A 22870-nucleotide genomic window follows, 5' to 3' on the forward strand; every position below is an offset into this window, starting at 1 on the left:
AAATACGATTGAGCAAATACGATTGAGCAAATACAGCTTTTGGAGTATAAAACCCCGCGCCAGATCAAAATTACAATATTCAACTTAGAGACGCCCATTGTAAGGAACAAAGAAACCTAGCGGGCAATAGCGCTTTGCAGACAACCCAAAGGCAAGAGAACAAAACTCATTTGGTTGCAGTGTTGCCGAAGAGCAATGAAACCGGCAGACATAATATCGCTCTGTCAACCTTCAATCCACCAGTCCACTATCACGATCAGTAGTGGAATATGATTTCCAAATTGTGTTTCATGTATCTTTATATGGTCTCTTACTTGGCTATTGAAGTTGTCAACTCCAAGCGCATAGTGGTTCATTTCAACAGACTAAAATATGTGAACAATCAATTGGTTTCATTTTAGTCCTTTGCACGTTAGTTATGGAGTGCCAGACTAATCCTTTACCCTCCTGCAAGGTTCAGATCCGTTGGAACCGCAGGTAATAACAGCAGACGACTAGCCTCCGCTGATTGGGCTGCAGTCTATATTACACTCACTAGGACCTTAATCGCCCGGGCAGATTGGGATATCATCTCAATGTCAATTCCAATCAATCCCCTATCTTTCAATGTGCTCAAAGTGTCAACCTCCTTGATGGGCCCACGAGCTTCACTGACCATTCTTAATCACGATGGAGAGGAACTGACATGTTCTATATCATCTCGCCTTGCATAGAAACGACTACCAATTCGAGTGTCAATCCGTAGGTCACTGGCAGGTCTAAGAATCTGCTGTGGCGGAGGTTTGCCGGTTCGCTTTGGTGAAGCTCGTTGGTTGGCGTTGCCGCCTGGAAATATCAAGTTCTCCACCAAACAGTCTGAGGGTTCCTGCCGCGAACCCTCCACGCCGATGGACCAATTTGGATACGTGAACTTCATAAAGTCGATTTCTGCCGCGCGCTTAATTGTACCCAGCCGATAGTTTCCTCCATTAGATTCACTGGACAGAGTCGTCGAGCCACTTGTCACACTCAGAGGAGTCCCGACCTCGTGAGTGTCCTGTTTGTCAGTTCATTAGCATTCTTCTTTGTCTCGAGTCAAGTTCTGCCATTCCCCTCACCCTCTGTGGATAATCTGGTGACAGCTCAGAATGGCTGTTTGACAGGAAGACCGACCCAGTGTCACCGGTTTGGGTGGTGGAATTTGTACGAGAGGATTTCTTTCGTATGCTATTTTCCGCACCATTGCGCTGACCGTTTTGAGGCATCTCAACCCAAGGACTGATAAGTGACCCTCGATGATCTCGCCAAGAGCCTGATGCAAAGGTAATATATGTCAGGAGGGCCTGCCGAGTTCCTTCTTTGGGGAAGTAAATCAGACACTTGAGCTAAGAACCGACCTATTCGTTGTAAAATGTGGTATGTACCAGCCCAGTTCCATGCATTCTTTTGACCATAAATGGAATGTTACTAAATTGCGTGTTTACCCCTTTGTGAAAGGATAAGCGAAGTTTTGTATTCATGATAAGCCTTTCCCTAGTCCCCGATCGATTGGCTTATTGGTCGTGAGTTTGAAGTCCTCAAAAAGCACTGATGAGGCTAGCATGGAACCCTTGCTACTAGCGTTCTTTCTGAGATCCCTGTAACTCTATTCCCAGCTCTTCAAAATTTACAGAAATCAAACGTCAATCTATTTTTAGATACTTCTGTTGACTTGCACTATTGCTTCTTCGAATCACTTGCTTGGTTTTTGACGACAGCCTACTAGATGATCTGCTACCGACCTCTTGTCATTAACGGGGAGTCACTTTTAGCCTTCGTTTTGGTTCTTTATTGCGTGTTTGCTGGAAGTAATCGCCAATTTCTACCGAATGCAAGCATTCTGAAGGTGATACATTTGGGAGGACTTCATCGAAAATCACGCTCTAGAAGAAGCATATGTACGCTCTACGGTTGATAAAGAATGATCAGACCCAGGATTAGCCTGCGACACTTCCAAATAGCCGCTCGATACCTTCAATGGCCCTTTTCGGTAATTCGCAGCTTGACCCGCTTCTTGCAAGATACACCTTTTACTGTATGAACGCAGCAAGTCTTGTTCTCTTCCCGAGGAGAAAGACCCATTTCAAAGATAGCCAGTAGGTCTCAGACGTATCAGTAGTTTTTGGAGACGAAGGGAGCAATAAATACAGCGAAAAAACGGGGTCTAGGGAAGGGAGATAATATAACATTCAACTTTGCAGTAATGTACAAATAAACAAACAAACACTTCATTAACGTCCAGCGGCTGATCCGAAAGATTGCCAGAAAGTAGTATCGAAGCGAGTTTCTCGTGGGTTAGTGGTTAGTAGGCTGACTTGAAGGCGCTTCTCCAAGTGTTCAGCTTTCTATCTTCGGCATCCTATCTTCGGCAGTTGGAGTGCGTCTACCATTTCTAGCACAAGGTGGTGGGTGAGTGGGGTCGGAAGAAGGGGGTGGGAGTTTTGTTGGTCGATATGTTTAAGTGGCCTCGACTCGGCCCATCGCGATGGCGGAACGTATGGAGGCCCGTACTGCCTCTAAGTTTGGCGTCCGCTTTTGATCATCAGAAGTCTGTTTCCCTCCCAGGGCGAATGATATGTTCCCTCGGTGAGTGTAGGTACATTGTACTGTTACCGTTCCGTCCGGTGTGCAGTCCACTTCCGACACCGGAAGAGGAAGTGCTCCACGGTCTCTCTTGCTTCTCCGCAATCACATTGATCCGTCTAGCACATTGATTTGATTGAGAAATGCATTAAGTCTGGCCATGCCGGTTTGGGGTTGGGCCAGTACGGTCGCTTTGTCCCACGTTTAGCGATCATACAACTTCTGGGTGTGGTGGCCTGGCAGTGCGGCATCTACTCGTTTTGCGTGTCTTCCTACGTTCTCTGGTAGCTCCCTGCTGGGGACTGCTTGGGACTGTTTCAAGTATTGCTACTGACAGAATCTAGCAGCTCATAAGCTTTATATAATATATTCTCCCAGATCAGCCCCTACTGTATCTAAGAACAGTCCATAGCTTCAACTTATCCGCTGAACTCCTTGAATCAACTATTACTTCATGGGATTTGCATTACATATGATCCAGACGGCATTTAGCGTAGATCTACCTCGCGTGTATTGCCTTTAAACTCTTTTCGGTCTCCAGTTCAATCAGAGGAAATGATTGCTCTTTTTATCATTTGTCTCCCGGTGCCAAGGTGTGTATCATGTTATTCATAAGTGAGATTTTCGAAAAGTAAAAAAAAAACATCCCCTACAATTCGTCATTAATGAATCTGGGAACATCAGGACTAGCCTTCGGGTTACAAAAGCCCCCATGACTCCTCAAATTGGGTCCCAGGAGCCATTTAAAGATTTGCGGGAGCGCAAAGGCTCATCAAATTCGCATTCATATTCTGAAGTCGAAAATCCTACGTAAAAATTCTATGTAAAATATTCTGCAATATGACCTGGAGTCATGCTCGTTTCATGCTTTTCGAGCCAAGACAAGAAAGATTCATTCACATAATGTGTTCTCGGGCCGTAAAACTAGTCGTGCTTCAGTACATGCTCCGGGTTGGATCTCTTAGGGTAAACTACCCCAAGGGCATGACTTGCAACTCAAAACTCGTTTCGGGTGATGTATCCAACTTGCACTGAATATGGCTACGTGATATAGAGAAGGCCTACTGGCATAATTCCGCGCAATAAAATCATCAAGAATTGATATTATCAGAACATCAAAAGTCCTAAATATTAAACGTATCCGAATATTTCCTCCTTCTTCCTCTTAAGAACATGCAATATTCCTTACAGATTTCTTTTTGAGGGATATGAACATTATCGTGGAAGAAAGCAATGTTGACGGAAATATCTTGAAACTTCACATCTCAAAAGTCGGCGGTGTTAACCGGATATAAGCAAATCCCACACAATACATAGCGCCTAGCCGTAGCCTCTTCAGTTTCCATCACTCTTCTAAACGTGATCCTACAGGGGCTCGAATTTCAAACGACTGCTTCAAAATAATTCGTTGAGGGAATTACTCTTTCAAAGTAGCTAGTTCAGAAAGGCGAAAGGTATGTTGGTGAAACTTCAAGTGCTGCGACAAATCAATCAGGAAAGAATTCAATACCGGATCGGCGACAGTTTCCCGTGCCGCTTATTGCTGCCTAATATATTGAGCAAAAACTCCAATGTGGGTCGCGACGTTTGCATGGCAGAAACTATGCGGGAAACATTTCATTTATCAATCATTGCCGAGCTTGAAATGTCGGACTATGTTATGAGTGTTTGATTGGATATGACTAGGGTTGTTCTAGTCTGGGTGATCTTGGTGCTAATCGGATTCCTACTTCATCAATAGAAGCAGAAAAGATGCGACTTGTCACTGTTACAAGCAACATTATTGTACTCTTTTGCGTGGCCTTCAAAATTGTCAAGACCTAGGTCGATATCTCTGATTTCGCAGAAAAGAGCCTAGGTTTTGAGCGACCCAGATTATGTGGATATTGATTGATTCGATTAGCGGTTCTCCAAAGTGGAGCAAAGGGTAGCAGCGTGGAGCCAATCAGATAGACAACCGATTGCAAAAACGGTATATCCCGCGCGGGCCATGATTCAGTCAGTATCCGCTTCGCTATTGACTAGTATCAATCTCTATCTTAAGACGCTCTTTGTCTCAAGAGGAAAGTGTAGTGATTTGAGGCTGGTGCAGACCAGGAATCAAGCCAAACCAACGGAATTAACCCCGAAGTATGTGTATGAAGAATCAGGTTGATCTCCGATCAACTTGACATTCTCGTCATATATATAGCCTCTAGGTCCCCTCTGGAACAAACAAGCAATTTCCTCTGAATTACAACTGTTACTTGTCAAGCGAACTCTTTTATAATTCACATCCTGACTGTTATACAGCGATGCTCGGAATTGGTCTGATTGTCAAAGTGTTGTCAATTGTTCGTGGGTACCATCGCCAAGGGCTTGGCGTAATTCTTACATTGAGCGAGCCCTTTTTAAAATGAGGGCCGCTGTAACATTCTTTTCATGGGAAACACATAACTTATGCGGTATTTCATTTTGTGTACATTCACTCGACTCTTTGATCAAGAATGCAAGATGTCCAACAACTTTTGGAAAGTAACTAATAAGAAAATAACAAACAAAACAAAACAAAACTTTTGCGGCCATCCACACTTGCAGGGGTGGGTTGACTGAAGGGCTTTACCCGGCGTTTTGTACTCGGCAGCAGCTATAACCATCCTGCTGTATAAGTATCTCGTGAATCTCCATGGAAATTTAGGGAACTCCACTGCAGTCGATATATTCTGGGACCAATGAGCCGGTTAAGGGGTTTGGCTACCCTTAAGCAGAAGGCACAAAATTGTCTTTTGTGGCAAAAGAAGAGAATAATGAACAGTCCTACGTATCAACTAAGTTCCCTGCAGTCTGTTTGTCTGCGAGCAAACAGCTGCATGGCTCCTTCTGAATCCCGAGCACGCCTGTGATTTGATTCATTGTCGCTAGCACTACCCGCTATGATTGTACAGTGCACCTCGAAGTCGGTCTGACCTTCAACCGCATGATGATATTTTTTTTTCATTCATTCTATTGTCAGAAACGCAGCCACCAAAAACGGGCTGCACGCCATTCCTACCTCCGTCTCGAGCCATATGCAGGCGGCCGAATCGATATTGAAATAGGAAATCTCGCACCCTTTTTTGACGGGTACGAAGTGACCATAGTACAACAGCTGTAGCCAGCAGATTCTCTTGAGGCGTGTTGAGTAATGAACAAATCGCTATAGGCATTTCCGACATGCAGGGATACACTGGACGATGCTCCAGAAACGAAATGGTGGACAACAAAGGGTCTGAAGCTTCGGGGAAAGCGACTAATGATGTAGAGCACGAGAAGATTGATCCATTTCACACTAGAATATGGCTCGAGATCTGGGAGCGTGTAGTTATAAGGTTGGAGCAATCAGAACGGCGGCACAGGCAGCTTGGCATGTGCCAAAGGCCGAATTGCATGCGATGACGGAAGCCGGCGCAGAAAGCCCAAGTGTTGCGCCCCACGTAGAACCAGCTACGGCATAACAGGCCATCACTACTGATGAGCACCTTGCTTGACAAACGCCATAAGCTGCTGGACCGGCAGAGGCCATTCCTACTACCAGCACCGTCGACAGGATATCCTGCTACCAGCAGCGTCAAAGAATAGCTTCGCGAACCAGTTTCATGATGTTGTAGGCTATGTGGTTTAGCTATACTGTACAATCGACAGAAGTTGTGCAACATGGCTTACCACTCAATCAAGTTATTGGTTTGAGGGTCATAGATTGGTTCGATCTCATCAGCTGAGTAGAAGGACAAGGGGAGATGCGTTAATAGGCGCGTGCCCGCATAGTAGGTAGGAGTGAATAGGGCGACTAAGATGTATCCTACCATTCCTGTAATCGCAAAGCCAAATTTTGATCTCCGATATGTACAATACGTAATTGTACTGAATGACTCGCTCATACTCAAATGCAACCAGAAACTCAACCAGGAAAAAAAAATCAAAAGAACAGTGTGAAGTTCATACCGGGCTGAGGGTCAACATCTGTCCCAAGATTCTTCATGGTACCCTTTTCGGACCTTCCTAATCCCTTTCTCATTTCTAAGGCAACCAATGCAATGTCAAAGCCAGATTCGAACTCCTGCATGCAATTTGAAGAGAATTTCCTAAAAGTCAACGCCAGCATCCAGACCTCCCAAGGAGATCCAGTCTTTCTGCTTGGTTGACTAATCCAGATTAATGCGACGTTGGGAATCATGGGAGCGGGCGTCAGTGACCGACCAATCGAAGTGGACTTGAGCAAGAGCCAATGATTTTGTGGTCGCACAAGGCGGGGTAAGGAATGGGGATAGGAAACAGAACTCAGGGGTCTTTAGATTTAAATTTCTAGCTACTCTCCACGGGATATCTTTGCTCCCGAATCCTTACAAGAACATCATTCTTCTAATGTCCGCAATCTTCGATAACAAATTGTTTGTGCCGAGAATTTAGCTGTATACTACCTACTTCGCAAGATACCAGCGCCACCATCGAGTAAGCGCACTCATTGTCCACCCGCCCCCAGAGGACGATCTGCAGAATCTTCTGACACCGAGCGTAAACTTGCCGGTGCGCTCGCATTCATTGCACATAGCAAAGATGAAGTTGAGCATATCACTGCTTTATGCCTAGAGGAGGATATCGAGTCAGGTAGCTTGAACGTCATATCCGCCGTGAATAATGCGAGTTATAGCGATTGAGAAGCTGCGGTCCGCTATATTAAGGAGGACTTCGAACGCATATTTGCAATTCTTGGGACTGTATCTGGTGAGTGACAAGACTTTTCTCGTAATGATTGCTAACAATACCAGAATCAACTTGCTATCAACATATAGCAAACAAATTTCTTACTGCCGTGCCTTCCATGTGCTCAAAACGCAGCCACCAAAAACGGGCTGCACGCCATTCCTACCTCCGTCTCGAGCCAATACTGTCTCGATCGCGCCCGGCTTTTACATCGAGTATCACAGCAAAATGCCCATTTAAAGGCACGCTTCAGGAAGCCCTGCTAGCTGTGAAAATTATCGGGCGGGAGGGATTTAAAGGACGGGAGCTTGCCAAAAACCGCGAACGAGTTTACCCTAAGAGCGAAGGAAGTCGAGAAACTTTTGGACTCGTGGTCCCAATATCAGGCCAATACACGTTTAGCGGAGGTTGTGGAAGGCATCCATCGACTACAGCAAACTGTGGGGCTTTCTGACTTGATTAGCATCATCCCAAAACAGGTCATGAGCCCGAGTGCAAGTAATGATGGCTCGGTATTCTGAGGGTTTCATTAGTGATTGGTGGAGCTCGATTGAAATAGAACGACGCAAATGAACTTAGTACCCTCATAAATGGGAGCACATGAGTATTGCATGTCTATTTAGATATACAGACTTTGTATCTACAGAAATCAAGTCTACAATTGGAGCGGGTCCGCTGGAAAAAGGCAGGCTTAAAAATATAGGCCATTTCAAATCGGCAGGCACATCGAAAGATGATACAGACAATCCAGTACATGGGAGTCATTGCTAAAATATGTTCCTGTGGGATTTATGCGTATATAGCCCTTCACAGTTGTTCAAATCTTTGAGGCTAAGGAGCATGAGTCGATCGATTTGCCTAATGTTCAATTCAAAGCGAGAAGGGTCCCCGACGAGCAGTAAGTATATGGCAAAGATCATGAATAAGGCAATCGATATCGTTATAAGTGTGTAGCAAACCTCCAAGCCTCCTCTTTTTTGTGCAAGTATGATTTATTCTACGTGCTCTCAAAACTGACGGCACACTCGTAAAGAGAGGGGAAGCTGTGGACGCTCCTGAGAAGTCCGGTATCAAGGGCAACAGACCTGCTCCTGTCAGCCAAGTGAGAAGAGAACTCCAACATTTCTTCACAGCGATTTCCTGGCTTAAAGAGGAACCAATCTCAATCCGAGAAGTTTCATTCCCCTAGCCCATGCCCGTGAGGGAAGGTGGAGCAAAGGAGAATGAATGCCCCGGAAGTGGTCAACAACCCCCTGTAATTTTTGCAGGGGGTTGGTTTTTCATGCTCCCCTTGCATATACCGGTTTCGGCTGCAGATCACGTGTTGTTTTGTCTTGTAACTTGACTGCGTATTCAGAGATGGTAGACACTACCTTCGCGCTACAAGCTCGGCCGCAGAAGGTGACATATGATCAATAGCTTGCAGGTTCAGTTTTGAGGCTTCGATTACTACCCCACTATATGAGTACCGCACCGAAAGAGAGAGGTGGAGCTTTTCGAGGACCACCCTCGCACATATACATACCTTCATATCCCCCGCCTCGACAATGGGGCATGGGCTATGGGATCTCCGGACCGTCGCCTTTGTACGGGGATGGCTATCAGGTCCCATGTGTAGCATTCTATACAAGTCAGCCATTTTACGCGACTAGTCCACCCCCAACCTATGGGCCTAACTCCCACCAGATTTCCCTGGGCGTTCGAATGACTTCATGCATGTCAGAGAGCAGCATCTGCAAGCAAACAACCGAAAAGGAATATAACGTTTCGAGAACCATTGTAGATGGTTCAAACCCAAGAAGCTCAGGGGTTTACACCGCTGATGTTCCGACACATGCTCTTTTGGCCAATTCAAAGCCAGTCAGTCCGGATACGGTGCACAGGCCATTACGAAAACCCAAACAATCCCATCCGCTCTGGGTAGGCAATCTACCGCGCATGGTAGATTTGACGGAGTTAAAAGATTACTGTTCTCAAGGGGCCACTGAAGATATCGAAAGCGTATTTTTGATATCCAAAAGTAACTGTGCATTTGTGAATTACCGGTCCGCGGCGGCCTCAGCTACCGCTTTGGCAAGACTCCATCACTCAGTATTCCAAGATGTGCGTCTAGTATGCCGACCCCGCAAATCTATCACAGAACTAGATTCTGTACATGAGGCTGTCGCTTTTCCTTCACAGCAGCCATGCGAGACATTGGGCGTTCAAGAAAAACACATGGCAGCAGTAAGCGATGCCATCGCAAAGTTTCCCAATGAGAGCCCCCACTTTTCAGAAAGATATTTCATCATCAAAAGCTTGACCGTCAATGACCTGGAATTAAGCAAGCAGAGTGGGATTTGGACAACCCAGATCCACAACGAGTTCAAGTTGAACCACGCTTTTGGGAACACCAACCACGTTTACCTTATTTTTTCAGCGAACAGGTCCGGTGAATATTTTGGATATGCCCGCATGTCATCACCGATCGCTGATAATGGAGGACCTGCATTCAAATTGCCGCTACAGCACGAGTCGATGGCTAGAAGACCTGGAAGTCTAGTTGTGACTCCAACAGTGGCTTCTTTAACGGCGCCCAGAGGCCAGATTGTCCACGATACTGGTCGGGACACAATATTTTGGGAAGTCGAGTCCTTGGAGAGACACAGCGAGCAGCGCGCCGATGAAAAATCCGATGAAGAGATGCAGGCATTTGGCAAACCGTTCCATGTCCAGTGGTTATCGTACAACCGAGTTCCCTTTCATCGCACTCGGGGCCTAAGAAATCCATGGAATAGCAATCGTGAGGTGAAAATTGCTCATGACGGGACCGAGCTTGAGCCGACAGTCGGACAGAAACTCATTGAGCTATTTGACACAATGTGTTGAATGTTTGTTAGGCGTCCCGGTTTCCAGTACCTCCCATACATAATCCGGCTTCATCGTATCAACGCGGGATAAGCAGTGGAAAAAGGCCTGCTGGCCCAATCTGGAACGCCTGTTTTTCGCTTGCTCACGCTATATATTTCCCATTCGAATCAAGGTTATCTCTTTCAACATCGTTAATTAATCTGAAAGGCATGTCTCGCATCTATATATAGATGAGACACCTCCCGCACTGTCTGTATTCTAAAATTCTGTAGTCCCCCCGAGCTCCAAGCCTCCGCTTTCACTGATCATATCGTGGGTACCCAATGCATGACCCAGCTATACTTCAGTGCCTTTTTTCTCTATGCCTGCTGTGGCATTTACAAGCAGGCGGTGATTGACATTGAAAGACAGCTGGCTGGGCTGTCAGTGATGAACCTGCGCGCGAGGTATTACAGAAGGAGTTTGAAATGCCATCGGAACAGATTCTTCTCGTGGAGACGTTTTTTACTTGGCCCACCACCGATTAATTAGAAGACGAGTGGACGCGGCGCAACAAAGCTGTTGCTGCTGGAATATAAATTTGCGGCTTTCAGGAGGGTGGACCTCGGGGACGACGGAAACGCTCTGCGCCGTCCGACGATGACGATGTAGTTCCCTCTCCGCCAGCTCAAAAGGTCAAAACCGATACGCCGCCGACTACGCCGCAGGAGGAAAGATATATCGCTGGCGGAAAACCTATCCCGAATATAGAGCTAACATTCGCATGCTTCTAATACCCCCAGACATACGCCAATTAGAATGGTGAGGAGGCATTTTACGGGCTCGCACTTGATGGACCGAAGATGTAATTTTGCGAATTGTCCGTTCTGCACGAGATGCACTTGCGGACACATGCCGGGAGGACCATAGCCTTCGAGCCTGCGTGTCAGATTATACTTTTACGATCTTCGAGGCCCTTGGGTCATCTCTTTTTTTCTCTATTTAGAGACGTCTGCCGCGCCATGGCTGGGTTGGTGACTATTTCAATCAAAGCTTACTTTGTTTAGCAATATTCTTTCGAGCTACCTGGGCAGTTATTCGCCATTATTTGGACCCTTAGACTAATACTTAGTATCCAGGAGTCACAGTTCAGAACAATCGACATTCCTGAGGATAATCTGGACTGTTGAAGAAAATGCTCGACTTCTGCTACCGGGGAGGCTATCTCGACAAGCCCGATATCAAAGGTAAGGCCCCCGAGATCGTCGAAGACAGGACTAAGAGGATATGTCTTCTACGTTGGGTACTCCGTGTGAGGAAAGTCACTTAACAGGGGCATCGTTAGGAACCACCGATCACGTTATCATCGAGGTTATCAAATTCTCCTTCTATATTATTTACTCCTAGTCAAAATATTCATGCATTTACTTTACCGCCTCGACGATAAAGCAGGCCCAAGACAAGATGGTGCCCCCTAGACCAAAGGAAAGAAGCCTATAGGTTGTCTGCTACAGATTCCCAGGACCGTGGGAACAGTCTCTGGGATTGAAGGAAGCGTCTGCGGGGACAAGATTGCTTGTTCCCGGGAGCTTTGTTGCTCCTGGGATCACATATGCAGTTCCTGAAGATGGCCGTAAGCTCTCTGGGATCGAATGGAGTGTCCCGAGTTAGAATGCGATTCTGGGCTCGCTGGTCGGGATACTATTGCTCTTGGGAGGTCAGTTTGTTCTTAGAAACCTGCTACAGATTCCCATGACCAGCCGAAGCAAGCCCAGGAATGTATCATTAGGTCCTAAGAGCTTTGTTGCTCCCTGTCAGAGATTGACATGAAGTATACATGATAAGTGGAGGTGGACCCACATAGCTTGCTTATCTGGGGTCCCTGAACGCGAGGAAGCTACCTTTCTTTTGCTTCCTCGCGCTACGTCTTATATCTAGAGTCGACTATAGCTTTCTTAATATTGATTATTCATTCGGAAGACACACTCCTCATCCAACGATACGTGAGATCCTCACACGCTAGGTTGATCTTCCAGGGAGTCAAGGCCTCATTAGGTGAAACAGATCCAAGTTGACGGCGATCTTTCACACTTAGCCAACCCCCATCAAAGCAGACTCCCTATGTAGTAATCAAATTGTGTCCCCCAAACGGCCAAGGAGATCATCTACCGCCGTCATCTGAAGGCAGAGACATAGGATGTTGCTGAGTGAGGAATGTAGGTGGGTTCACTGGTAGAATATGTGAATGTAGCCAGTCTCTTGCGTACGACCCGGTAGTGATAAGCCATTGGGAGACCATCTATAAAGCCCGGGCAAGAACGCCTCCTCGCACTATACCGGTGACTCCGGCCTGACGATGCTCTTCCAAAACATTCGATGCGGCGCGAGATTTTTGTTGGTTTTCTTCGTGTTTGGCATCGCGGAAGAAATCTCGATGAGCGGCCTGGCGAGATTTTTATCAACAGCCGTGCGCAGGCAGAATCACAGCTGGCCCACGCAAGCACCACCTCTATGCAAGAGCTCAATGGCGAAGACATGGCCGACCAGGTGTCGTACGAAAATCGAGCCGGGAGCGTTTCTGCGGATGCGGTGGATCATCACGAGTTGAATCACCTCACTGATCCTCTTGAGAGCGCCGCCTCGACCTTGACCTCCCGCATACAGCCGGGGAGACAGGGCGTTAAGGTCCGCCGTCTAGAAATCGGCACAGACGTCGATGACATATACTGCATATTTTGTCTCGCCGAAAATGGGAATCCTATCGACGAAAATGTAATTCTACGGTGTCGACGCTACCAAGCATTGTCACACTTGGGTTGTATGGAGGAGTGGTTGAAGCAATGCAGGCCTGAGTTGCACGAGTCATGCTGCGTCTGGTAAGTGCAATGAACGCGTCTCTCAAAAAAATGGTTACTAATGAGACGCAGCCGAAGTGAAGAGCCTCAAGACGCCTTGTTTCGTGGCTGGCCATCGAAGATTCGAATGAGCATTGATACAGCCAGAAGCTGGAGTGTCACCACAGTTGCCCCATGCGATATTCCGTCAGCGGAATACCCCCCTTCTGTATACAGGTCCATTCCAGGACATATTTCGCAAGCGGAAGCAGTGCAACCAGAGAGACCTCGAACGCTACCCCGCAGGTCAGCTAGACTGGTCAGAGAGGGACGCCCATCTACGCCACTCCGCCGATCACCTAGATTTCGAAGGAATCAAATGGGTAGCTTTGAATGGGAGGGGGTTTGGTTTGGCCTCATGGAAGGCGACCCGTGAATCGATCAGGAGCTCCGAGCTGAAGCGGAAATCAAAGACTAATTGTATTCTGAGTGTCAAAAGAGTGAATCCTCAGTGACCCCAGGCTACTCTATCATCTGCCCTCCCATTTGTCTAGGTTTGAGGATACTTTAGCCCGAACATCGAGGAGTTGAGCCAGCCATTCCCGCCGGTGTATTATAGGCATATCAGTCAATAGAGAGCAATACATGCCGACTCGCTTTCAGAGTACAATTTCGCACATCGAATTTTATCCAGTTGCGAGGAAACAGTGTCCTTCTGTGAAAGGAACCCTTATTCCTGGCATTTGAAGGTGGCTCTGTCCTTTCGGCTCGAATTGTCGCTCAGGGGTCAGACAGCGGTAGACGGCATCGTACGGAAGGTCAAGCGTGCGGCGATGGCAAATAGACCGATAGATGTTCCATTTCACGTCAGGAACGGGCAGTGATCTCTCCAATGATCAATTGTTGAAACACTGAGAGCCGCCTGGCCATATAAGGACGCCTCTCGCAAGGACGCCAGAATGGGACTGAATGTTTGGCGATGGGTTCCCCCGTAGACGCGCCTAGGAAAATCGTGCATCACACATAGCAGAACCACCCGCCATGGGCAGGGAAGCGACTTCCTTGCCTGGCCTCTACTCCGACCGAGATTTGCTGCAGTGAAACCACCACCGAGCTCATTTAGATCATAGTAGACAACTAATAGCCGACTGGTACAAGTATCCAGCATGGTAAGACCTCCGTTAGAGAAGCCTCTAATGTCAAAACTGTGACTTCAAGCTTTGTGGTCGCGATGGATGCCCGTCCTCAGGAAATCCCACGAGAGCCCACCCGGCAGCGCTCGTGTCACAAATTATATTCCACGGTAATGTATTGGTATCTGGTAGAGCCCGGCCCTTTCGTTCTAGACAAAAAAGCTAAGCGAGTAGGTAAGTTCGAATACCACACCGTTAAAGCCCTATCAGGGCGAGTTGCGCTTGTGAGCTACCCCAATGGAAGTCAGACTAGTTGACCTTTCGCTTCAACAACGCGGTGAAATCTTATAACTCGCTATGCGGCGGCATTGTGTCTCCATCATGTATGGAAGAACTCTCATGAAGTCAGGTTTTCGATTGGCCTTGCTGCTGATCCCACTGTTGAACGTCGCATCCCTGCCAACGCAGCGCCCTCAAAATTGGTTACGAGTCTGTTTGCTTGATTCGCTTGAACTGGGTCAAGACCCAAGTTGCCCTCCCTAATGCAATATTGGAACCATTGAAGCTCGCTGCTGGCCTCCTTTCCATTTGTCTGACGGTTTCCCGCTGACAAACGTCGATATCATTAAGTGTGCGAGATGGTGTAGCCCCAGCAAGAAGACACAATAAAGAAAAACTAGCCGCTGGAAAAGCGCAAAGTAAAATGATCCAATCTTCGTGGAAATTCAAAGTTCTTGCATTGATGCTCACTTGTGAGATCAACTCATCGCGAAGAAGGCCGGCGGAGACGCGTTTGGGAAATGACGTCACGCATGCACTAGCGAAGCTAGCTGTGGCAAGTCCAGTCAGCGGCGCGTCGGGCCAAGTCTGCTTCCGTCAATGTAGGCCGTCTTGAAAAATCACAAGGCACAGGAAAGGTTGGCACTGTCTTTATGTTTGAAGTTGCTTCATAAGTCGGCCCACCGGAAAGTCCACGCAGCCACATAAACACGACGCTGGCGTGTTGAGGCTGGTGCCGGAACGGAGCCGCATCATTGGAATTGGCTCCTCAGATCTCCATGTGTCGAATCAAGTTTCCAATCAACTTGGTCCTCTCGCAGCATACGTCATCATGTCTCACCTCTGCGACTCAACAATCAATCATACCGCAGACGCATCATAAACGCCAATGTCGACAGTGGGATGCGCACCAGAATGCATAATGCGGACCCAACAGCAGGTCGTGTCCTAAACTGTTCATTTCGTGTGGGTGTTGACTTGGGTGAGGTGAGACAGGGAGCCACGCTAGCCATCCACAGTTATCACTTTTCCAAACTGCGGCCTCATCCGGATTTGATTCATTGCCCAAGCGCCCTCGAGCCGGGAGGCGGGGTCCCCCAGAGACCCCCTTCAGGGGGGTCGGCGAGGCAATTTCCAATTGCCGGCGGTGCCTCCCATAGGCGACGGGCAAGATCAACCCACTATCGTCGTCTTGGGACTTCCTCCAATCCTCTTGTCCGGGAAATTCGACGAGAGTCAACTATTCAGATCTCAGGTCTACATGGGAAGGCCTTCTCCAATAGTAATTTCAAGAAGTGAAAATTCAGTGTTAAGACGTATTACAGCTACGTCCAATGTTTCCGTCCGAGCCGCGCTGGTTATTGTAATGAAAGGTCGCACACTAAGCGTACGGGCTCTATCATTCTAAGATTCTGCTTGGAATCAACCTCGTTCCATGATGCCAAGTCTCCACTTTGAAAGATTTGGAACGATGTTGTGAGAAGAGATTCATTTGATCAGAGCCTGGAGCTTGACTCTTGAAAGGCCCCCATTCCCAAATCACCCGTGGGAATATCAGGCCCTGACTAGGTAGAACGTGTCGATAGTTGTCCGCTCCCTCCGGTCGCTCCCAATGTGCCCGCGCGACCATTCTAGACTTTCCCTCCGGGGGTTGTGGCGTTTGGTTCGGGCGGGCCTTCGGTATACGGGGCCACCCTGCGGGTGTCGGCCCTCTCCGGCCCTAGGCGGGAGTTGAATGTGCAAGTCGGATAGAGCTCTCCATCAACCATTAATCCCTCTTTTGGAAGTATTTGTCTGTTGTGGACGAAGCTCTAGTCCTTTACGCTAGATCCTAATTTGTTGTGTAGGCCCCGCTTCATCACATATTATTATGTATGATGATGTCATAACTCGCCTGCTTGGTTGGCCAGAAGGTTGCTGGATTCGCACGTCCCTCCTATGTATGTAGCTATACGTACTGGATTTCTCCTGACAAGTGGGGCTGACCAATTCGGCCAACGCCGCTTTAATAAGGGCGATCAGGCTCAGGCTCACTGAGCACTCACTAAGCAATCACTGAGTCCAGATTTCAACTCCCAGCGCCATCTACACCTCTCTCTCTCTATCTATTTTCTATTCAGGTCCTGGCCCTCTCTTCCACATTTCCTCCGCATTTATCAGCTCGGGATCTTCCCGCAGGCTATACAGAACGGATTGATAGTATCTAAAGCCTTTTACGGTATACGGCGCGATAGACTAAGCTGCCTGTAAAAATCGCTTTTTTAGCCCCCATACAAATATTCATGATCACTGGGCGATACAGCATTATGTGGGGTTAGTTAAGCGCTAGGCACACGTGATTGCCTCAGTTGGGTTGAGGGGTAATCTCACCAACACTTCCAGGGTTCCTACCGAGACATCCTACTTGTCATAGTATCAGTTTCAGTCTCTCGCACATGACGGCTTTGTTCCCTTTCGAATTTAAATTTTACGAAGCATGAACACGCTGTGTACATCATGGCCTCCCATATAATTTTCGGTCCAAACAACTCTGGAGTTCAGATTGGCAACCTCAATGGCATGGCAAACTTTCACATTCACGAAAGTTCGTTTAAACTTTGATTTGCCAGCTCAGTGGCCCAGCTAATTAAATTTCTCTTTTTTCCACTAGGACCCTCCCAGGCCACGCTGAACCACCAATGTCTACGAGATTTGGGAGTGACGAACCCCAAAGATGACAAGGCCAGGATTGAATCATTCAAGGGTGGGCTGCTTAAAGAGTCTTATCGCTGGATCCTGTCCAACCCAGAGTTCATTCAATGGCAGCAGGCATGTGGAGTGGATAAAGAGGGGGGCCATGAAGATAATCGGCCCCTTTGGATAAAAGCGGACCCAGGAAAGGGTAAAACCATGCTCTTGTGCGGCATCATCGATGAATTACAAGCCATATCTGCTGATGATGTAGCCTTATCATTTTTCTTTTGTCAAACCGACGAGCCTGAGCTGCGGAGTGCAGTATGTGTGCTCAGAGGTTTGATATTCCTGCTAGTTGAAAGCAGGCCGAAACTGCTGTCTCATGTGCGAGATCGATGGGATCGAGAAGAGAGATCTTTGGAGGTAAAAACTCCTGGGAAGCTCTTTCCGAGATACTTTTTGATATTATGAAAGACGATAACTTACAGAGAGTGGTCTTTATCTTGGATGCTCTGGATGAATGTACGAGTGGACGTTCACAATTGATAGACTTTGTGAGAAGATCATCTATAAACCAGAAGGTGAGATGGATTGTGTCTAGCCGAGACTGGCCTGAAATTGAGGAGCAGCTTTTAATGTCCCGTTGTCTGGTGCTTTCTCTTGAGATGAACCAAGAGTCTATTGGGATAGCGGTGGATGCATTTATCCGTTCCAAAGTTGATCTACTGGCAAAGCAAAAGAGCTATGATTTACATACTCAAGACATTGTCGAGTCTTATCTTACTTCTAATTCAAGTGAAACATTCTTGTGGGTGGCGCTGGTCTGCGACCAATTGATGGAAACGTCAAGTTGGCGGGTCGAAGAGAAATTGGCAACATTTCCCCCTAGCCTCACTCATTTCTACCAGCGAATGATTGAGAAAATCAACCGATCAGAGGAGGCAAAGCTTTGCAAGGAGCTTTTATCAACCTTGTCAACAGTATTCCGACCATTGACACTAGACGAGCTTCCAACCTTTGTGACTTTGCCCTCTCGATCATCAAGGAACCATCAGATCCTAATGCATATAGTCAAGCTCTGTGGCTCATTCTTAAGTATCCGAGGAGATAAGGTACTTTGGATCCACCAGTCGGCAAGGGAATTTCTACTTGACAATCGATCATTATACTCCTCTGAGATCAAGAATGAGCACCAAAGGATCCTACACGCGTGCCTAAAATTGATAAAAAGAACATTGCGACAGGACATATATCATCTCAAACATCCTGCTAGTGACTATGTACACTCATTTAAGGAGTTCACTTCGCCAACACCTGATCCATTGGCATCAGTCCGATACGCCTCCATATATTGGATTGATCACCTTCTTGGCTGTGATTTGATGATTGAAAGTCTCGCGATAGCTTCATTTCTTTCAGAAAAGTTCCTCCATTGGGTAGAGGCATTATGTCTTCTTCGCTGTACTTGGAGGGGGTTCGAAATGATGCGAAAATTGGAGAGCTTGCTCCAGGTCAGTGTTCTCAGCTCCTCTCTCTCTCCACTTCAAACATTTGAATGGTTGCGTACTCCTTCAATTTGGTTGAGGAGACAACTATATTACAGCCTGGGAACCCCATCTTTTCAAGTACTTGGGCCTAGCCATGTATTTTTGGTATTGAAGTGAGGGACTGATAGACAAATGGCCGATCTGGAAAACTCCAAGTACTGTCTGCTGATAAGTACATTTTTAACAGACAGCCTGCCATTCCACCGAGCTCTCGAGATTTGTGACCGATGCTTGCTTATTCATTCAACTTCATAGAGAAGCAATCGAGAGGTACCCGCTACAGATTTATAGCTCATGCCTAATTTTCAGCCCAGACAATAATATTGTCAAGTTGAAGCTTTACGAAAAAGAAAGAGCAAGCTGGCTCATCAAACCACCGATCATACGGCATACCTGGAATTCATCTACCCATACCATTGAAACGTCTGGTGGCTCAATTCTAGCTCTTTCCTGGTCGCAGGATGGAAAGCATATGATGTATGTCACTGGAAGCTCTTTCCTAAAAACTTTCGACACCAATACTGGCCACTGTATTTCTTCTGTCTTCCTTCATCAAATTGAATCCGCCTTGCGTTACCGATGTATGGCCTGGTCGTTTGATAAAAGCAGAATCGCATTCTTGGCACCAGATAAACTCACGGTATGGAGCTGTCACACGGGAAAATGTTTGCAATCGATCACAGTAGATGATGGTAACCGCCACATCCCATCCTCCATCTCCTGGTCTAAAGATGGGGAACAGCTCGCGACACTGCAATATCATTATGATGATGATGATGATGATGATGATTATGGCCCAACATACAGCCGTCTCATGGTTTTTGACCTATTTGAAAGTCAACATGCCCATCCTCAGTCATTCGAGCTACCCGAGCTACCCGAGCAGACATTAGAACGAGTATTTTGGTCCCAGTACCATGATTGGCTTGTTCTCATCGGAAGTGGTGATCCGCCAGCCGTCAAGATATGGGATACCAATGCCGGGGCACTGGTTAAAAGTATCGAGTTGGAAAATCAGTTTGTCGCCTTGAGGGGCGAGAATGTTGCATATTTCGAGTCTCCAGACAGTCAACTTTTGGCGACAACAACGGAAGATGGCTGGGTCCACCTTTGGGACCTTGTCGATGGGGAGGCTCTTTCCGCTTTTGAAACTACTGGTGTTGAAATCCCTGTGATCGAATGGTCGCCCGATGGAGGACAGCTTGCCGTTGCAAGCTCGGAAGGTATGGATCTCGGAATTCGGGATCCAAGAACTGGAGAGCTTCTCTGCCTTTTTGAAGTGGAAGAGAGTGTTTCGCAAATATGCTGGTCTCCCGACAAAAAGCGATTTGCGTCATCCTCATCCGAGCCATTAATCAATATATGGGAGCCGGATTTCTTTAAGAGTTCATCATTATCTGATATTTCCGATTCTGTCTATGAAATACTCTGGTCCCCAGACGACATTCATCTGGCCACCGTCCACGAGACTGCGGTTCATATTTGGAATGTTGTCACTGATAAATTGGTTTCCTCGTTCAAAGGCATCTTTTTCTCTGGTCACGCCGTTTCTTGGAGTCCCGATGGCTGTCTTATTGCAATAGCTTCAAGGAATGGAACTATAAAGATCTGTCTTGCAGATAGCGGACAGCTAGTCTATGAACTGCATGTGGGACATCATGATCGTCTTGAGTTTCAGTCGATGGCTTGGTCCAACAGCGGGTCTCATGTTGTGTCGGTATCAGCTCATTGTGATTTCAGAACTAGTTATCTTACAGTGCGGGGCTGGAATCTTGCCGCTGCTGGTGAGCAATATATCGAGATCCGTCAAGAGGCTAGCCAGGAATTTGGAAGTAGACTGGGATATCCCAAGGACCTCCAAATAATGAGCTCGCGATTCCCCTCTGGTTGGTCCATTGATGACCACAAAGTAGCCTTTGCATGCGTTGAACGAATACTCATCTTTGATCCAGCCACAGGAATTATTACGCAAACACTTCAGCATGGCAGGAACCATGATTGGCCTGTCCTAAGTATAGCATGGTCACCTCTTGAAAATCAGTTGGCATCTGCTTCTGAAACATTCATAACCATCTGGAATCCAGTCACTGGTGAGTGCCTGAAAAGGCTGGATTTCGGAGCCCCTTTCATCCAGTTTGACAGGATGAGCCCAAACATTCTGAAAACGCCATGGGGTACCATCAACTTAGGCGCAATGGAACATGGATACCAGGAAAAGGAAGTTGAGTCAAGTGCAGAAAAATCAGGACCAAGGGGTACGGTCCGTGGCTATGGACTGCTCTCAGATCATTGCAATTGGTCGACTTGGATCAGTTGGAACGGTGACCCTTTGCTTTGGCTGCCTATAAAATGTCGACCTCCTGATTATCAAATTGATCGCTGCTTCGATATTTCAGGAGGAAGGGTGACAATCGGAAGTGATTCTGGTCAGGTTTTAGTGTTTTGGCTTGCCCCTGATCCGACCTCTTTTGTTCCTCTGGCACACCAGGGATCTGTTGAAAGACGTGTCACGTGATATGGACCCGCCTAGACCTCGCCAAACGCGGGTTTGGGGCGGGTTTTCATTTTTCAACCCGCCCACGGGTTACCCATCGCGGGTTGTTGAACTATTAAGTGATACTCCAGTGTTTTGTATTATTGAGGGATCGATTGTGTGTTGTGTTAAACGTATTGATTGTCTAAGATACAAGTAGACTGAGTCAAGTATATATGTATATGCACGTGTCCCCAGCCTTATTATTATCTCAGCAACCGGGATATTTTCAACAGGGCGGGTTTTCGTGGGCGGGTCTGGGTTTTGGGGCGGGTTTGGCGAGGCCTAGACCCGCCTTCACCGCCCGGAAGGGCTTAGATCCGAGCTCGACCCCACGTTCCCTCTTTCTCTCCATATTTCCGTCCCTTTAGCAGGATCGGACACGGATCAATTATTTGATTGCTCCATTAATGTGATGACTAAACATATGTGCAACCAGGCAATGGGGCGGCTTTAGAAACATGGAAACGAAAGTGTTGAAAAATATATAAGAGCGAGATAAGCACATAGAAATATTTGATCGTTGTGAGTGATATAAAAGGACTTTTTTAAGACTACACTTCCCCTGCAAAGTCTTTGTTACAGTGGCAATCTTTGGAATCAAGGTTCGGCCAGCCTCTTCTCCATTTGGACCAACATTAGCCTGTGACTGTTGATTGCTCCCATCAAATCCCCTCCTTGCTCTGAAATCGCTACATCTGGTTGTGGAAAGCAGCTGGAGTTTGCAAGGAATTGCTCGGCTCGGTATCGAAGCGCTATAAGGGTAAATCTGCTATTGTTTGGAGGTGGGATGATCTGTTATATTGAAATCGAGTTAGCAGGCCCTAGCTCTTAGGGTATCGAGTAGAAAATTTAAATTACCTGTGCTGTCTTTAGTATCGGGTGAAAAATGAAATGTGGTGGCTATTCATCGTTTAAAGGATATTGAAGACCGGCTGTATTGTACTGGATCTATAGTATGTTAAGACTAAGTAATATTGTATGAGACATAAATAGATTAAGGATAATTCTTTGATTTAAGACTCGAGGAAGAGGTCCTTCAAGTACACTTTTATCCCTAAATATTTTAGGGTTCGAATTTAATGATAAAGAAATAAGGGACGGTGTGACTGTAAACTTAGCTGGTTCTTGAGAGCTACGGGTGACAAGGCTTAATAAAAATCTTAATCACAACCATTTATAGCTCCTAGGAGATGGAGATTAAACAGCCGATCCAAGCCATCGCAACTAGCTTCTTAGAAGTAACTGTGATAGGTCAATTAATTTCTTTCAGCCAGAAAGTAGTTGAGTTGAGGCGAGTGGCTCCCGGGAGCAAAAATCTATGCAGAGTCTGATAGGCCAGCAATCCTGATCGCACACTGCTGATCGTCGTGGTGAAGCGCAATATGTGAAATGCTATGGTCATATGCACCAAGTCATCTCTTTCTTGATGGGAGACTGATTAAAAAGTAGATCCGCTCATCTTCACTAGTGCCATGTGTTTTATTGGGGTGGCTATTTCATACTGGTAGCCCTCTATTGTGCGATTGGTGGGTGAACCACATGAGTTGGAGCAGGCTCAGTGAGCCGGAGGCCGTGCTCAGTCCTACTCAGTGAGCAAAAGCGGCGACTCAGTGAGCACTAATCTGGAAAGGGTAGCCAAAATTTAGCAGGAGAAATCCAGTACCTAGGGATCATAACTTCGGGAGATCATCGGAGATTCTTCGATGATTGAAAGAAAGG

General features: G+C 46.9%; 6 protein-coding genes across 6 annotated transcripts; 3 read left to right on the plus strand and 3 right to left on the minus strand.

Moving 5' to 3' along the window:
• Nucleotides 1-439: 439 nt before the first annotated feature.
• N7478_003713 (uncharacterized protein) lies at nucleotides 440-658 on the minus strand (the record flags this gene model as incomplete). Its single annotated transcript, XM_056919927.1, is given in 2 exon segments — nucleotides 440-520; nucleotides 536-658. 2 exon segments carry the CDS (start codon nucleotides 656-658, stop codon nucleotides 440-442), a joined length of 204 nt encoding a protein of 67 aa, XP_056783085.1.
• A 6-nt stretch (nucleotides 659-664) lies between these two features.
• On the minus strand, nucleotides 665-1244 carry N7478_003714 (uncharacterized protein; the record flags this gene model as incomplete). The annotated part of the gene is made up of 2 exons (XM_056919928.1): nucleotides 665-1036; nucleotides 1098-1244. 2 exons carry the CDS (start codon nucleotides 1242-1244, stop codon nucleotides 665-667), a joined length of 519 nt encoding a protein of 172 aa, XP_056783086.1.
• A 4943-nt stretch (nucleotides 1245-6187) lies between these two features.
• Nucleotides 6188-6793, minus strand: N7478_003715 (uncharacterized protein; the record flags this gene model as incomplete). Its single annotated transcript, XM_056919929.1, has 2 exons — nucleotides 6188-6228; nucleotides 6562-6793. 2 exons carry the CDS (start codon nucleotides 6791-6793, stop codon nucleotides 6188-6190), a joined length of 273 nt encoding a protein of 90 aa, XP_056783087.1.
• Nucleotides 6794-8874: 2081 nt separating this feature from the next.
• On the plus strand, nucleotides 8875-10188 carry N7478_003716 (Nucleotide-binding alpha-beta plait; the record flags this gene model as incomplete). Its single annotated transcript, XM_056919930.1, has 1 exon — nucleotides 8875-10188. The coding sequence occupies one exon, from the start codon at nucleotides 8875-8877 to the stop codon at nucleotides 10186-10188; it is 1314 nt and encodes a 437-aa protein (XP_056783088.1).
• Nucleotides 10189-12525: 2337 nt separating this feature from the next.
• N7478_003717 (uncharacterized protein) lies at nucleotides 12526-13029 on the plus strand (the record flags this gene model as incomplete). Its single annotated transcript, XM_056919931.1, has 1 exon — nucleotides 12526-13029. The coding sequence occupies one exon, from the start codon at nucleotides 12526-12528 to the stop codon at nucleotides 13027-13029; it is 504 nt and encodes a 167-aa protein (XP_056783089.1).
• A 3862-nt stretch (nucleotides 13030-16891) lies between these two features.
• Nucleotides 16892-21130, plus strand: N7478_003718 (uncharacterized protein; the record flags this gene model as incomplete). The annotated part of the gene is made up of 4 exons (XM_056919932.1): nucleotides 16892-16979; nucleotides 17046-17389; nucleotides 17434-18711; nucleotides 18803-21130. The coding sequence occupies 4 exons, from the start codon at nucleotides 16892-16894 to the stop codon at nucleotides 21128-21130; spliced, it is 4038 nt and encodes a 1345-aa protein (XP_056783090.1).
• Between the last annotated feature and the right edge of the window lie 1740 nt (nucleotides 21131-22870).

This window comes from Penicillium angulare (genome assembly GCF_028827245.1).
Source record: "Penicillium angulare strain IBT 27051 chromosome Unknown utg000003l_segment0_segment0, whole genome shotgun sequence".
Taxonomy (NCBI): Eukaryota; Fungi; Ascomycota; class Eurotiomycetes; order Eurotiales; family Aspergillaceae; genus Penicillium; species Penicillium angulare.